At 38.7% G+C, this 18,060-nt stretch overlaps 1 protein-coding gene across 2 annotated transcripts in view; it reads left to right on the top strand.

Moving 5' to 3' along the window:
* The window catches only part of ZC3H12C (zinc finger CCCH-type containing 12C), a 70,080-nt gene extending 54,337 nt beyond the window's left edge, over window positions 1-15,743 (top strand). For both annotated transcript variants that reach the window (XM_081239226.1, XM_081239227.1), the window contains exons 4-6: window positions 5,034-5,268; window positions 7,714-7,820; window positions 8,461-15,743. In XM_081239226.1, the coding sequence (XP_081095352.1) occupies window positions 5,034-5,268; window positions 7,714-7,820; window positions 8,461-9,857 (1,739 nt within the window). In that variant the 3' untranslated portion in view covers window positions 9,858-15,743. The remainder of the gene's footprint in view (window positions 1-5,033; window positions 5,269-7,713; window positions 7,821-8,460) is intronic.
* Window positions 15,744-18,060: the final 2,317 nt, after the last annotated feature.

Below are 18,060 nucleotides of genomic sequence, written 5' to 3'. Positions count from 1 at the left end.
TGCCCCGGTCTGGGAGGATCCCATATGCCGCGGAGCGGCTGGGCCCGTGAGCCATGGCCGCTGGGCCTGCGCGTCCGGAGCCTGTGCTCCGCAACGGGAGAGGCCACAGCAGTGAGAGGCCCACATACCGCAAAAAGAAAAAAAAAAAAAAAAAAAATTGGAAGAAGACCTAAATAGACATTTCTCCAAAGAAGACATACAGATGGCCAGCAAACACATGAAAAGATACTCAACATCACTAATTATTAGAGAAATGCAAATCAAAACTACAATGAGATATCACCTCACACCAGTCAGAATGGCCATCATCACAAAAGCTACAAACAATAAATGCTGGAGAGGGTGTGGAGAAAAGGGAACTCTCTTGCAGTGTTGGTGGAAGTGTAAATTGATGCAGCCACTATGGAGAACAGTATGGAGGTTCCTTAAAAAACTAAAAATAGAGCCACCATATGACCCAGCAATCCCACTACCAGGCATATACCCTGAGAAAACCATAATTCAAAGAGAGACATGTACCACAGTGTTCATTGCAGCACTATTTACAATAGCCAGGACATAGAAACAACCTAAATGTCCATCAACAGAGGAATGGATAAAAATGTAGTACATATATACAATGGAATATTACTCAGCCATAAAAAGGAACGAAATTGGATCATTTGTAGAGGCGGGGATGGGCCTAGAGACTGTTAAGCAGAGTGAAGTCAGTCAGAAAGGGAAAAGCAAATATATATTAATGCATATATGTGGAATCTGAGACAATGGTATAGACGATCTTATTTACAAAGCAGAAATAGAGAACAAACGTATGGATACCAAGGGGGAAGTGGGGGGGTGGGATGAATTAGGAGATTGGGATTGACATATATACACTATGATACTATGTATAAAATAGATAACTAATGAGAATCTACTGTATAGCACAGGGAACTCTACTCAGTGCTCTATGGTGACCTAAATGGGAAGGAAATCCATAAAAGAAGGGATATATGTATATGTATAGCTGATTCACTTTGCTGTACAGTAGAAACTAACACAACCTTGTAAAGCAACTATACTCCAATAAAAATTAAAATAAAAACAAATGGAGTGGGCCTCCCTGGTGGCGCAGTGGTTGAGAGTCCGCCTGCCGATGCAGGGGATACGGGTTCGTGCCCCGGTCTGGGAGGATCCCATATGCCGCGGAGCGGCTGGGCGCGTGAGCCATGGCCTCTGGGCCTGCGCGTCCGGAGCCTGTGCTCCGCAAAGGGAGAGGCCACAACAGTGAGAGGCCCGCATACCGCAAAAAGAAAAAAAAAAAAAAAAAAAAAAAAAAAAAAACAAATGGAGTGACCACCCACCATGTACCCCAAGGGAAGATTATTTTATTTTTATCTATAATTATTAAATTTTATTAAATTAGAATAAGAATCCATAGACAAGTTATGGTGGAGCCCAGAGCCATGGAGTCAGACCATAGCCTATATAAACTGTAGCGTGGGAGGGGTGGGCATAATTCAGTCGGCAGTACCAAGACATTGGATAACTCTTTGAAAAAAATATACATATTTAGATCCTTATCTTACACCATATAATGCAGATGGTTGAAGAATTAATTGTCAAAAATCTCCATTAGAGATTGTAAATAGTCTTTGAATGGCTGGGGAAGACCTTTCTAGAATTAAAATTTTTAGAAGAAATTGTGAAGGGAAAGGTAGATTTAATTGGATCAAACTTCTGTATTTTGGGATGTTCTCTTCACAATGAGAACATTTTTTATTTGCTTAAGAAAAAGTACAACAAATAAAATAAAGAATCCGTGTCCTGAACATATAAAGAGCTCCTACACACTGATAAAACAGTATATAATTGGTAACATAGTAGGAATAGACAGTTCACGGAAGAATGCAAGTGCCAGAGAAGAGGGAAAAGTGTTCAACCTCATTAGTAATTAAAGAAATGAAAATTTTAAAAACTGTTATTTTTTTACCCGTCAAATTAGCATAGACTAAAAAACTGATAATACTCAGTGCCTGGAGGGAGTTACTCCTATACTGATGTGGAAACGTAGATCATTACAACCTTTCGGGAAAAGTTTGATCTTAAAATGTAAATACTTGGATCTACTAGCTCCCCTTCTAGGAATAATTCCCCAGAAAATAAACAGAGGTACAGGCAAAGATTTTTGACCACTAATATATCCAGTACAATATTAATTAGAAAAAAAAAAAAAGGAAAAAAAAACATACTTTCATCAGAAGAATGGCTCAATAAATAAGTATATATCTATATGAGAGAATACGTAGTATTAGAATATTTAGGCAGAATTTTTAATGATCTCAGGAGGTACTCTCTTACGTAAAAGGCAGCCTTTGTTATTGTGTGTATGTGTGCACATATACATACATACATACATATATACACATGTGTATAGAAGGAAAAAAATACACAGAAAATGATTAGAAGGAAATATGCCAAAATATTAACAGTAATTGCCTCTGGGTCATGTCCTTATGAACTCTTATTTTCTCCCTACTTCTTACTTTTTCTTACTTTCCCAATTTTTTACAGGAAACTACAATACGTTAATAATCAGGGGAAAGATAAACTGAAAAATAAAAAACAATGTTTAAACATGTAAATGAAAGCTTCTTGAGTGTGAAAGGAATATGAGATCACGAAGGGAAAATGGTAATACTCAGTTGAGATGTGGCTGAGTTTAATTTTTAAAATACCAGCACGCCAGGTCTCTGGAACTCATCGGTATGCAGTTTACTTTGTAAAATGTGTACCACTGTAATCAGAGGTTGTTAGGTGTTTTCTCCCCCAGGTAATAATTCTTTTGACTAAAACCCTCAGCCAGATAATGCCTGGTAAATTGACTAGTCCAGTCTTTTTTCACCATACCAAAAAAGAAACTTGATAAGAAATATTTTAAAGTTCTCAGATATAGATTCAGACTAGCTCGTTAGCCAGACTTCCATTGATTGAACAAATATTTAACAAGCAAGCACGAGGCTATGTATCAGGTACTGTGCTAGGAACTAGATATTCAGTTAACTTACCAGCTAGACTGAATTCATATTTATTTAGGTTAGGACTATTTATCCTAATTAATTACCACTAATTTTCTTCCTAATTAGTATCCTTTTAACCTCCTTAGCTGGTAAAGAAATGCAAATTAAGCAAGATGGTGATGACTATTAGGCCACCACCTCAGTCCCCCAGTCACTTCCAGGATCCAGGCATATCCTATACAAGTAAACACAAATAAAGGGCCACGGATTGTGCATGAATATGGACAGTGAATAAACTGGAAGCCCTCAGAATACATATCTTTAAGTAGCTTACATATTCCTTTCACAGACATTTATTGAGGATCTACTGATGTGCTAATATGTCCTTGTGCTGAGTGCTGATGGGCACACAGATAAGTGAGCCACCTGCCCTCAAAATGTTTGTTAGGGGGCACACAAAATAACTATAATATGGCAAATCTTGTGGCTGAGACTGGGCTTTTGATTTTGTATTGGTTTTCTGTGATTTTCAAAAGAGATCAATAATTACATGCATCTATTAGGCAAAATCAAGTTGAAGGACACAGTGTTTATTGAGAGCTTGCCCGGCACTCTACTAGGTGCTTTTACATGTGATAACTCATTGACTCCTCATGGCCTACAAACTACATTTGAGGACATGACAGAGCAGGTTCAATAAGACCACGATTGCCAGATAGAGAAAGTGGCAGAACCTGAAATTTATCCATGAGTTGCTGACTTTGACATTCATATTTCTTCCACTTCTACTCTGCTGCTTTTCTAAACCTAAGTTCTGGTCTTAATGAACTCATTTGTCTGGGACATCATGAAATCTGTATGCCAAGCTGACCCATGTCACTCTTCCTTCCCCCTTTCCCCACACCCTGCTCATACTTCTCTTGTGGCGATCACAACCCCTGCTCTCCCAGTTTACAGGCTCGTCCGGCCCAATAACTGAGGCCTCCTTGAGGAGAAAGTGTTCTTCATCTTGAGGGCCACTGACACTTAGACAGCACATACCATAGAGTAGGCATGTAGTGATTATCCGCTGAAAAGAGAGATTTTTTAAAAAATTAGTAACTCCAGTTAATAAGCATTGAGGAGAAGTGAGCCTTTGTTTTAAAAAAAATCATGACATCTGTCAGCGTATACCCAGCACTCTGTGCCAGAATTTACAGGGGTGGGAAGTCAGGGAGTGGAAAAGCAAAAGTAGGAAGAAGGCATGGCGAGGAGAGAATTTTATCATTAATCAAAATATGAGTTCTGGCACCTTTTTTTAAAAACCCACTAACAAGTCAGGAGAATTAGAAAGTACTGAAAGAGTGTGCCCACCAAAGAGAAAATGGACATTCCCTTACCTGTCCATATTTAATCAATGTCTGTTTTCCCCATATAATCACTTCTAATTTCTTATTCACTCAGTGCAGCCCCACAAGACTGCTGGCCTTTGTTAGCACCTGCTTCATAGGAAAGGACACAGAATGCAGAATGGCCATGTCCAGAACAACAGTTCTGACTTCACTGCCTCCTTCCTTTTTGAAACTCCCACCATCACATCCACTAGTTAGAAAAAGAGCACTACAAAATAAACAAATTTGGGGAAAAGAATCTGTTGCTCACTGCTTCATTAGGATGGCGTAGTGCTAGGGATGTGTGAGAAGTTGGTTCACAGTGTAGAGCTGCAGGCTCCAGCTATCAAGCAAAAGCTTTATGTAATGAAAATCAGAATTTGCTCAGTCATGTTCAGGTTTTATGCTTTTAAAGTTTTAAACTTTTCATGTTTTTCAGGTTCACTTTTTTGGCTATTTTTTAAACCTTTTTTATTGAAAATCCTGAAGAAAAACTATTACTGGGAGTTACAAATTTGCTACATCTACAAACTGTAAATCATAATCCCTAATTAAGTGGTTACAGGTATCCAGTTCATGTTATAAACACTCACTTTGTATGAAGGTTGCGAGATGTGTTTCGTATGTACTTATTACTGAAATTCTACCCTGATTATTCCTGCAGATCAAGAAGTTCTACGTAAATTAGAGAAGGAGAAAATCCTGGTGTTCACACCGTCCCGGAGAGTGCAGGGGAGGCGAGTGGTGTGCTATGATGACAGGTTCATCGTGAAGTTGGCATTTGAGTCGGATGGTATAATTGTATCCAATGATAACTACAGGGATTTGGCAAATGAGAAGCCAGAATGGAAGAAGTTCATAGATGAGCGACTATTAATGTATTCATTTGTCAATGACAAGTAAGTAAAACCACTTACTTACAGTAACACTGTTTCCCTGAAAATATAACTATCCCTGGGCAGCTGCTACAGAAGCCCTCTCTCTTTGCCACTGACCAGACCTAAGACAGTTTCTTCTAACCACTGATGTCCCCACTAATCCTCAGTGAGAGTAAGAAAACGACAGAGTCCTGCCTCGGGAGGCCCTGTGTGAGTCGCAGGCTGCCCTTCCCCATAAGTGACTAGCAGAGCAGGTCTTCTGCGGCTGATTGACAGGGAGTAACTGACACAGGGAGACTGGCCATCTTCAGAGGATGCAGATGTAGAACATACTGACCGCTAGAACCCTGCCTTTTGAAATCAACTTAGAGCATTGAGAGCTTACTTCAATATACGATTTTTTAAATATATGATTTTTTAAAATTTAAAGCAATATAAGGCTAGTCATGATTAAGTTGATGAATGGACAGGTGACATGAACAAGATTGTCTCCTGAGAAATAAGTACCCAAGGATCAGTGCACCCACACAGTTCAAACCCATGTTGTCCAAGGGTCAACTGTATTTACAAATATATGGGAAAAGCTCACCTGTTGATCATCAAAAATGCAAACTAAATCTACAAAGAGCATATTTTTTCACCCATTTAATTCACAAAATTAAAAAACATTTTTGCATATGCCTTATGCCATTAAGAATAAAGTTTGGCATGGTTTAGCAGAAGTCTTAAAAATACCCTCTCAAGCCAATAATCTCATTTCTTAGAGTATATAATGAGGAAAAAAGGAAGCCCAAATATGTTCATTTCTGTATATTTATAATTGCAAGACTTCAAAGGCAACTAAAGGTACTATAGAGAAGACAATTAAATTGCAATACATCTCCTAGTGGAATATTATTCAGCTATTCAGAATTATGATTATGAAAGCTGTTAAGAAACATGGAAAAATATTTATGTTAAAAAGACAAAGCATAAAATTACATCTGTGTTTGTAAAGTGATATGTACATATAGGAAAATGACTAAAATGCAACACGTAACTGGAAAATAATTGCGTTAAGATTGTAGGATTGAGTGATTTTGTCTTCTATTTTTAAACTTTTCGGGTTGCCATATTGTTTTTATAATAATCTTAAACATCATAGTTGCTAAGTGTTATTACTCAGGCATGTTGACACTCCCTTAAGAGTTCAAACATTATTCACATTTTGTGGGTAAACACTTGGTTTATTTCATGTTCAAACAGTGACATAACTAGTAGTCAAACTCTGCAATCATAACCTTGTTACAGTATTCATGCCATGAATTCTTGCTTCCATTGGACAATCAATCCAAAATAATAAGTTTATTTCCTTAAGATTTCTTTCTATCTCAGCTGAGAAGTACCTTATTATAGGGGGAAGAGAATGAATGTGGAATTAGACAAGTTAAATCTTGGCTAGGCCATGTGAACAGAGATAAAAATACTCAATTCATCTAAGCCTAAATTAGAAAAGTGTATTCATCTGTAACGTGGAACTAACACTTCAAGGGAATATTGTGAGGATGAGATGTAGTGATGTGTGCAGGGTGTCCGATATGTACTAGGTGTTTGGGTAGTTTCAGTCTTCCCGTTCCTCTCTCCCACCTCTCCCTTCTGTCCCTCAGCTGCTCCTCCTGGTGCCCACCTGCCTCATATTTCTTCACAAGATTAATGTTCATAAAACTTCTCCTAAAATGTCATCGTAGTCATTTTCTAAAGTCCTCACAAAATCCCAAGACTAAGAAAAGGAAGAATTAATTAGAACATGGTAGGCTCAAAACTTACTTGAATTAAAACAAATACAGGTTCAGCTTGAAACATTTTAATTTTGTTTTCATTAAGAAAAGAAAACTTCCTGTACTGTTTTTTTTATCCTATAAATGTTTTATTATTTTTTTAATTTATTCATTTATTTTTGGCTGCGTTGGGTCTTCGTTGCTGCGTGCAGGTTTTCTCTAGTTGCAGCGAGCTGGGGCTACTCTTCGTTGCGGTGCGCAGGCTTCTCTGCGCGCAGGCTTTCTCTAGTTGTGGCGAGCGGGAGCTACTTTTCGTTGTGGTGCGCAGGCTTTTCACTGCGGTGGCTTCTCTTGTTGCAGAGCATGGGCTTTAGGCACGCGGGCTTCAGCAGTTGTGGCACGCAGGCTCAGTAGTTTTGGCTCACAGGCTCTAGAGCACAGGCTCAATAGTTGTGGTGCATGGGCTTAGTTGCTCCACGGCATGTGGGATCTTCCCGGACCAGGGCTCGAACCCGTGTCCCCTGCATTGGCAGGCAGATTCTTATCCACTGCGCCACCAGGGAGGTCCCTATCCTATAAATGTTGAATCAAAATACTTGGATTAAAATTTCAAAAATATACCTTGGGGTGAATAATCTTTACACTCTGTCTTTAGAATTAAATTGTCAGCCTCCTACTTAGGTATAATTCTGTATTATATCCATGACAGGTTCATGCCCCCAGATGACCCTCTTGGCAGACATGGCCCAAGCCTGGATAATTTTCTGAGGAAGAAACCTATTGTTCCTGAACACAAAAAGCAGCCTTGTCCATATGGTAACTTTCTTTATGAGTATTTAATATATGCCTTTAGAACACAATATGTTGTTAAACTTTTGCTATTAAAAATAAATTTTGGATGGCATATAGTATGTGGTTCTTTTGAGTGTAATTAAATTTAAGAAAAAGTCTATGTGAAAAAAATTATTATTTTTACCTAGCTGGGGTCAACGCATATGCATTTCCCTGAATTAAAACATGGTTTTGATTAACTCTACATGAAGTAAGTTTTCAGGTAGGTAAAAATTTGGAGTTCTTTCATCTAGCTACACATCAGATTAGCTTGGTTTTGTCACATCACGGCAGTACATTGTGTTCTGCAAAACAGAATGTCCTACCTGATTGCAGAGTCACAGTGGAAGAGAAGAGGCAGGTAGGGATTAAGGACACGGGGTATTAACCAAACCTCTGGAGGTGATTGTTACTCATCCAGCCAGCTTTCTTATTGCTCTTGATAGTGCCGACGGGATAAGACTGAAAGGCGGCATTTCTCAGAAACAAGTAGCAGAGTAGCAGTGAGCACAGCTCTCATTTCTGCCCTTGTTTCTTCTTCACGTTAAGAGAGCAGTGCCGCACTGGGTGTCAGGGGTCTGGTGGAATGAATGGCCCTTTGCCTAACTGATTTTACTCTTCACAGGAAAGAAGTGTACCTATGGACACAAGTGCAAATATTATCATCCGGAAAGGGGCAGTCAGCCTCAGCGGTCAGTGGCTGATGAACTGCGTGCCATGTCTAGAAACACAGCAGCCAAAACTGCAAATGAAGGAGGACTGGTGAAAAGCAACAGTGTCCCCTGCAGCACTAAAGCCGACAGCACTTCCGATGTCAAGCGAGGTGCTCCAAAGAGGCAATCGGATCCAAGCATAAGGACTCAAGTCTACCAAGACCTAGAGGAAAAGCTTCCCACCAAAAACAAACTGGAAACCAGGTCTGTACCTTCCTTAGTTAGTATACCGGCTACTTCTACCGCAAAACCCCAAAGCACTACATCTTTAAGCAATGGCCTTCCATCTGGAGTTCATTTCCCACCTCAGGATCAAAGACCACAGGGACAATATCCTCCAATGTTGATGGCAACCAAAAATCATGGAACGCCAATGCCTTATGAACAGTATCCAAAATGTGACTCACCTGTCGACATTGGATATTATTCCATGTTGAATGCATATTCAAATCTGAGTATCTCAGGCCCACGAAGTCCTGAAAGGCGTTTCTCCTTAGACACAGACTATAGGATAAGCTCTGTCGCCTCTGACTGCAGCAGTGAAGGGAGCATGAGCTGCGGGAGCAGTGACTCATATGTGGGGTACAGTGACCGCTCCTACGTCAGTTCTCCTGACCCACAGCTGGAGGAGACTCTGAAGTGTCAACACATGCACCCTCACAGCCGCCTTAATTCTCAGCCCTTCCTGCAGAATTTCCACGACCCCTTAACCAGAGTGCAGAGTTACAGTCACGAAGAACCAAAGTACCATCACAAACCTCCCCTCCCACACCTGGCCGTGCACCTGCAGCACACCGCCGTGGGGGCCCGGTCCAGCTATCCTGGCGATTACCCGTCTCCTCCGAGTTCAGCGCACTCGAAGACACCACACCTGGGGCGGTCCTTGGTGGCCACGAGAATAGACAGCATTTCTGACTCTCGGCTGTATGACAGTTCTCCTTCCAGACAAAGAAAGCCTTACGCCCGCCAGGAAGGGCTGGGAAGCTGGGACAGGCAGAGCTACGGGATCGATGTGTACAGCTACCGGCAGACTTATTCTTTGCCTGATACCTCCACGCAGCCGTGTTATGAGCAGTTCACCTTCCAGAGCCTCCCTGAGCAGCCGGAGCCCACCTGGCGCGTCCCGTACTGTGGGGTGCCGCAAGACCCCCCCAGGTACCAAGACAGCCGAGAAAAGATTTATATCAACTTGTGCAACATCTTCCCACCTGACCTTGTGAGAATTGTCATGAAAAGGAACCCTCACATGACAGATGCCCAGCAGCTGGCTGCAGCCATTTTAGTGGAGAAATCACAGCTGGGTTATTGAAAGATGATGCATCTTTGTGGTGTTTAGTAGTTTTTTGTTCAGCTCAAATGCTGAGGGAGGTTTGCTACAATAGCACATGTGATCTCCTTCTCAGCAAGGAGGTTATATAGTATCCATTTATGTGAAATACTGTATCATGGAATCTGTATGTATAGCCCCACATAGTGGAAGTATCACGGGATTGCTTTACATTCAAACTTTTTTTTAATATTTCCTTTTTAAAGCTATATCCTTGGCTGGAAGTTTTTCCAGTTTGATTTATTAGATGTATCTGTGATCTTTGATATTAATCTTTGGTGCATCAGGGGTTTATATGCAGCACTTTTTATCCTTGTTTCATGTTTTATTAACTTGGTGTTTCTCTATCAATTGCAAGCAATGACAATACCTTCAGAATGTTGAACATTTGAATAGACCTAGCAAACTATTTTTTCAAGCCAAGCATAATTGGAATCTTTTACAGCTTTTTAAGTTATTTTTATTTGGGGAAAGTGGGTTTCTTTGTGCTATAATCATTATTTATAGAAACAAAGATATACTACAGCACTGACTTTATATTTTAAACAAAATGAAAGTTACCAGTTTATGTTGAAATGGGTAACAGTATATATTAGAATGATTTACAGTATGGCACTTTTCGTTGTTTTATTTTCGTTTGGATTTTTTGTGTTAAGTAATTTGTTAATTTAATATGGTTGATTTAAAGGAAAGCAGATGCAATCAATGGAAAAATTGTTTCCATTTTTTTTTTATAAAAAAGGCAAAAGCCATCAACTGTTACAGTTTAGAGCTTTGTTATCCAGCTATGATGTGCTTCTGGACAGTAGAAATGGAATTGAATTCCTAGACTTCCATTAACCTGTATTTTTTCATGTGTTTGTCTTTTTGTTTGGGGGCACAACAATACTGGATAAAATAACCCTTTTGCAGTACTTGCCTGTTTTTAATGAATCTAATTATTCTCAATGCAACTTTTATATTTAATATACCCTTTAGCTTTCCTGCTATTTATCAAGGCTGGCCTGAGGTGGTTTTATGTGTTGAGGATATGCAACATTTATTGATACTGCACTATAGAAATGGTGATGCAGGAGTTGTAAATGGTAACTTAAAATTTTTGTAAGATACTGTATATTTTCCATTTTCCTGAAGGTAGTTTTTTGGGGGGGGGGGGCCTGTTATATTATTAAGGCCAGATTCTTGCCACAAATAGTGTAGTTTTAGATACAGACTAAAGTCTGTTCTCGTATTAGTAAGGGATATTTCTGGTTTCAAAGTCATGGGTTTTGCTGAGCGTGGATTCCTTTCTGTCGCTGGTTAGAAGAGAGATGATGCAATCAGTGGCAGACAATTGTGTGACTGACACGACTTCACCGCTGCCTCCAGTTTTTGAATTTTACTTAGTGTAACAGACGCATTCCGATCTGTTTCTGGAGTGTGCCTAGGTGCCCTGGTTATCCTTAGTATTCTACCTGCTACAGTTTGAAGTAAAGCCCTGAAAAACCAGAAATTACCTTTTACTGTTGATACAAATTGTATCTTTTTAACTATAAGAACTATTTTGATTTGTAGATCTAGTTAAAACACAGATGTGTAACTATGATTAGACTTTTGGGCAACATTTTATCCCTTATTTAAATACAAATTTTTAAAGTAAAATTGAGGTCTAGAATAGGGTAGAAAATAAAAACAATTTAGGTGAATAAAAGTGTCTGTCTTAGTTTTATATATTAAAATATATTAAATGAATTTATTGGCATTTTCTTTCTCCTAAAACTTATCTAGCGTGAACTTAACTTAAAATAAAGGTAAAATGCTGCCTGAAAATTACGTCCAAGCACCTTTGACTAGGACAACATTTTCACTACTCTTGTGACACTGTGTGTTGCATGAAGTAGGATTTGGGTTACAGTAAATGCTTCTAAAAGGCATTGTGCATATTGACATATCCAATAATCTGAACCATGTTCAGCAAACCTAATTCAGGAAAGTGGGGTTCACAGTCGCTGCTGCCGCCTGCTAGGTGAGGTGCCCCTCGCTGCGCCCGCAGAGGATACGGGCACGGCCGCATGGACCCGCCGAGGCGTCCTCTGAGCGACCTGCTCACTTGTGAAATCGTTCTCCTGATTTTGTCGGTCACTCTCTGTAACAAGTTTAATGTAGATGCTAACCCAGTGCCAAAAGTAGAGTTACAAACGTGGAGTACCTTTCATCTCAGTCTTATTCTAAGCTTGCTTTTTTTTTTTAGTATGAAATCATTTTTAAATTGTACAAGTAGGTTTTGCTTCCATTTTCTTAATTTTTGCATTTGAATTATTTGAAGATTCTGCCAAATTTTATGAAATTTCCTTAAATGAGGTCTTCGGTGAAATGTGTAACACACCCTTTAATTTGACCTCCTAATGTCTGTAGCTAACTATCTCTCATTGCTTCCCGGATTTTAGACTATGGAAAAACAGTGGGGCTTACCGCCCCGTGGCCTGACGTGAATAGCTCTGAATAGCCACGCTGAAATCCTGCAGTGTAGTTGACTGTGAGTTAAGAAATAGTTTTCTTATGTCAACAGGCAATTTGTCCCACCCCACCCGCGCTTTTTTTTTTTTTTTTTTTTTTGAAGCACCGATGTTGCTTTCAGAGCTTAAGAATGAGGTATTTGGCTGACTTTAGATGCAGCAATTTCTTAATTATCTAAAGCAATAAGTAAAAGGATCCATCATTAATTAAATTCAGAGCTGATCCCAAAACTTCATTTTAGCCAAAACTTTCACCTTAATCGTATCTTCAGACTTGCTAACAAATAACCGGAGAGAGGTATGTTAGTAAGTAGTAGAACTGCCAGAAGTGGTCAACTGATAGAAGAGGAGGATTCAGATTGGAATATTCTGCCCCTGAATAATTGACAGTTGACTGTTTTACACAGTAACTAGCCGGTTTGTTGTCTCTGTGTCTTAGTACAGAGGGAGTAGTACCCAACTGGCCAAATTCTGGCCCTTAGTATTTCCTCCTTTCTTGCATGTGACACCTAAGTTTTCAATCTCCTTTTTGTGATCACTGTATCCTCATAGAGTTTGTCATTGACCTAAACATTTGAAAGAAATGCACACCAGTATAAAATATTTGATACTGGGAGAAACTTGAACTTTGTGCTTTTATGAAAATTCATTTATGAGAATGTGTAATATAACTAAAAAGAGTGTTTATATATATATATATACATACATGCATACATATTTGTTAAGAAGTATTAAAAATGGGAGAATGTTATGCTTTTGATGGCTAAGTTTTCCTTAATTGAACTGTTTCTTTGAGTTATGGACAACCAAGTCTGGAGTCTGGATGACCAATGATAAGATTTAGAACCACTTGAATGGAAAGCAACTCTTTACTGGCTTTATTCCTGGTATTTTTAAAGAATTATTTTGATAATTTTAATAGAATGTGTAATTTTAAAACACAAAAAAACTTAAAGTAGTATTGCTTATACAGATAATTATTTAACATGTCTTTTATGGACGTATCTATATGTATATAGACAGTAATATATTTATAAAGCAAATACTCTATGTCGTAGTCATTAGTTTGTAATAGGTGGGAAGATGGCCTTGGATATGTTTGTGTGTGTTTTGAAAACTCTTGAGCTGTTTTTCCCCTGACTTGATGGCATATACCCTAAGGGATATTTGGGTTTTATTATTCTTTTTGCTATTCAACTTCCTTATTCAAGATAAAATAAGATGTACAGTTTCCCGGCCATTCTGTTAGATGTGGCTTATCCATTTTATTATCCTCCAACCCCTGGAAAATTCCTGAGTGACCTGGAATCAAACAGGTTATGGCCAGAGAGATCAGTTATGTTCCAAATATGTTAAACATGGGAACTCAGCTGGGATGTTGAGCTTCTTTGGTATACACCAACAAATAAAATGAAGTATAAAATACATGAACTACACACGTGCATTTGAAGAGAAAGCAGAGTGTTCATAAAAGTAGAGAAACATATGCATTATTTTAGATTGCTGGGAAACCCCCTAGGGCAAGGGTTGACAAACTTTTTCTGTAAAGGATGGGATAGTAAATAATCCAGGGCTTTGAGAATCATATGGTCTCTATAAACCACTCACCTCTGCCCTTACGGTGTAAAAGCAGCCACAGAAAATATGTAAGTGAACGGGTGTGGCTGTATGCCAATGAAACTTTATTTTACAGAAAGGGGAGGCAGGCCCGATTTGGTCTGTGGGCCATAGTTTGCTGATTCCTGCCCTAGAGGGAGAAGAACAGGCATGTTAAGCAGTAAATCCTGATCTATGTTAACGTAAGAAATAATAATTATATTTTAGTTGGCATTCAAAGAAAATCCGTTATTGATGGCCTTCGAAAGATTTGTGAGACAGTCACATATGAAAGCATCTTAATCCACTTATGTTTTTTTGCCTGGTCACACCCATTATTTATTAGAGATATTTCTTGTGTTTAACCACCCCGAAAAAGCATTGTGTAAAAAGAAGTTTTAATAATTATTGGAAATTTTTCATGAACTTTCTATTTCTACTGATAAATGGGAATCCTTACCTGCCTTTTGTTTTTTTAAGGGCCTAATGGACCAAAATTTCTGTTGTGTTTTGAAAATTAGCATATAATTAGCCATAAAATATTGTAAAGACTGCATTTATCAGTTACATTTTTCTGCTAGTTTTTGATTTCTAAAAAATGACAGATCTGCCCTTCTTTAAAAATGGTTTTAAAGAAGATCAATATATTGTAAGTTTACATACTGTAACTTTATTCTGTAAAATTAAAAATTGTGACTAGTGTAATTGTGAGTGCACTTGCTGTATTGTGACTTTATAGGAAACAAAGTGTATCCCTGCTTTGTCTGTCCAAACCTTTAGTATAGATTTTTTTAAGGCACTTTAGGACTGTCCTTGGTGAATGATATTCTTAACATGATCCCGCGTGATTTTAAATTCATTGGAGTACACACCACTGAGCATGTTCATTCACAGTGCTTCACAAATTGTTTAACATCGTAATATCATTTCTGCTGGAACAGTAAAGTTTTGAACGTTTCCATCCACTTAAGTAATTATACTTTCTTTTTAGGATTGGAATATAACTCTAGCTTTTAACAGGTGTTTACTGTTTTAAATGGTTAATTTTTTTTCTTTAATGCCCTCTGTTCACCTGCTTTTTGCTTCTGTTATAATAACACTTTCGTGTGTTGGAAGCGGCTTTTTCCCTAAGGTCTTTAGTCTTTTGGATTTAAAAACAATTTAAGGTTTTGACCACTTGACAATTTGGCAGTAAAAAAAGAAAAAAAAAAAGTCTGTGCGTGTTTCAATTCAATTTTATAGAATGTGTAAAATTTTTTAAACCATGCACCCAATTTTCTTTCCAGATATTTCAGGTGAATAACAAGTTATTCATTAAAGCTTTTGACCCCTTTCTTGAAGCAGCTTGTGCCTCAAGGGACAAAGACATTGAAGAGCAGTGGTTTGTTTTTATAAAGAATATGTTTTAGATTTCCTTCAGTTTTTGGAAATTATAAACGTCCCAGCTAATACACTCATCCACATGCACACTTCCACAGAGATGTGGACACGGCATTGCCAGTGAACCCAGTTACTGATTTTATCTTTTCCTTCTAGGTTTTCTCCTTCCAAACCAGAGTTATTTGCTGAGTGTAGAAGTTCCAATTTGATCCTTCAAACTTTTCTTATAAGAAAATAAGTCAAAGAATATGTTTAGAGCAACCGTCTGATAAACTGATGTGATTCTATTTATCCTATGCCTGTTCTGTGTGTTTGTGTAATGGGATTTTTACAACTCCAAAAAGCAGTATTTTAGACCTACTGGAAATCCGAATCAAAACAGCTATGTGATTCTGCCACTGAGAAAAAACATTAAAAAATTTGTTTTTCTTATGGTGGTTTGTTTTTGTTTCATGAAAAATTGGACATGCAACAGCACAGACACCACATAAGTAAAAGCGTCCTTCCCTAGTCCCACGGCCTCCCTGCGTTCAGTGGCTAGTGACACAGGCATCCTCTGTAGGACAAGCACACGTTCAGTATCAATGGTTATGTTAGAACCATAATTAATTCATACGAAAATCAAAATTAAATGCCAAAGACAACTAGTCCTACCTTACGGTTCTAATCATTTCTATCAGTGAGTCTTTGTTGTATAGATCTTTCTAGTTTCTGCATCTCTCCTTGCATGAATCAAGTTTAGTATCTTACTAATGCTGCCCCCAATAGGTTCACTTTGTTTCTTTTGTGACCTGCTAGGAATTTTCCATTTCAAATATGGTCACAATTCTGAAATGATCTCACGATTTGCATGCTAAAACATACTCATGTTCTGTGTCAGTGTATAAGAAACCATTTTATTTCAGATAGCAGATCTTTTTCCCCTCGTTGCTTTTCAGACTTTTGCTTTTCTTACTATTTTTTTCCCTAAAGTTGCTATTTGCCATGGTCGGGTATTCTCTTTTTTCCCACTTAAACTGTTTAACTGGGGTCTTATGCATCTAGGTAACTTACTTCAGCTTTGTCAGCAGATTTGATTATTGATGTTCAGCTGTGGTTGGCAGGGAACTCAGCAGATCCACAAGAAGTATTAGGTGGGAAAATCTGAGCTCAGAATCTCAGAGAATATGAGATTAGGCTACAGTGCTGACTAGAGCTAATAGTTTATTTCTCCCCCATCTTTGTCTAAAGAGGAAGGATTCATACACATTGATGAATCAAGTAACATTTGGGAAGAGGAGACTGTAAAAAGCAACTGCAATGGTAAATTTATTCAAAATAAAACAAAATGCCTCTAGTTGGGCCTCTCAGTTAAAGTATGTACTTTATAGCATTTATGCCCTCAGTCTTTGATGCTGTTTTTGAGTTAATGATGTTCATTTGGTGTTTTAAGGCTTTTATAAGGATTCTTTTTAGTCTTTCAACAGTTTAAAGGTTTTCTTTTAAGATCTTTAAAGTAACCTTTTAAAAAATGTATTTCTCTCTACATGCAACCATCAGCCTGGGCATTAAGAATACAGCCTCTGGAGGCTTGATCCCACTGCACACATCCTACAGGCAGAGATGGGCAAGTTACGGAGGTAATAATGGCCCAAACCCTAGGTTTGTTAAGACTAAATGAGGCAACCCTCTGAACAGGTAGATCCATAGTGTGCATTTAATAAATGACAGCCATTGTTAGGTGAATGCGAGGTGCTTATACATAGTCGTTTTCAGATGTTTTCATGAGAGCCTTCCTATTTATACGTTATGTTGCAGAGGAGTTGGATTTTAGCCATCAGTGTAATATATATTCCATGCCCACGTGGCTTTCAGGAGTGACACTTTAAAGGGTTCTTCTTGGAACCCCATGTCCTTGCTACCCCTGTTGTTAGGCCCTTCTTGGCTTAAGGGTGTTGTATAATATCTTAATGGGGAAATAAATGGAATAACAAAAATAACAATGATAAAACAGAAGGCAACTCTTCCAGAAGCTCACAGTTCAGTAGGTTGTGGGCTGCATGACTGACCCCCCCGAGCTCCAGTTTCGCTCCTGAAGATGACAGTTGGCAGACCCGTGTGCACCTCTCTCCCCTGACCCGAGTGGAAGGGGATGTTGGTCCCTCACTATCAGAATCTGCAAAGCCAGTCTGGACAGAGAAGCCGGTGCTCTGTGGTTTCAGGTGGATGATGCACATTTCCAGGGAGGTGTCACATGAAATTGGGTGATTGTTTTCAACTTATCATTTCCTCCTGACTTATAACTAACTGCTGCTCTTAAAGTTGGAGAGAGAGGGCTGGTGGGGGGAGCACTCCCATGCGAAGGTTTTAGATCAACTATGGATAAGTTAAACTAAAATCCCATGCAATAGGCATTATCCCTATTTTAGAAATGAGAAGACTGACTTTAAAGCACTTGCTCAAAGGCAAATGCCTCTCTGCATGCTTCCAAAATCCTTTTTTCTTTTTACTCTGCTGGAAGACAGTAATAGGAATGGGCCCATGATCATCTTTGGTGTGTATTTTACTAGAATTTGGGTCTGAGGAATGATCACCAGTGGCACTAGCTGCACATTCTTAAACATGCTGACTTACCTGGGGGCGGGGCAAGACCCGGAAAACTCTGAACTAGAACTTCTGTTCCCACCCACCCACCCCCTGCCACCTTCCACGCTCATTCGTGTAGCTTCATGACA

The sequence above is a fragment of the Mesoplodon bidens genome, assembly GCF_964165515.1.
Source record: "Mesoplodon bidens genome assembly, chromosome: 7".
NCBI classification, from domain to species: Eukaryota; Metazoa; Chordata; class Mammalia; order Artiodactyla; family Ziphiidae; genus Mesoplodon; species Mesoplodon bidens.
The sequence above is the reverse complement of the archived record's forward strand: the minus strand, read 5'-3'. Positions and strand labels throughout refer to the sequence as shown.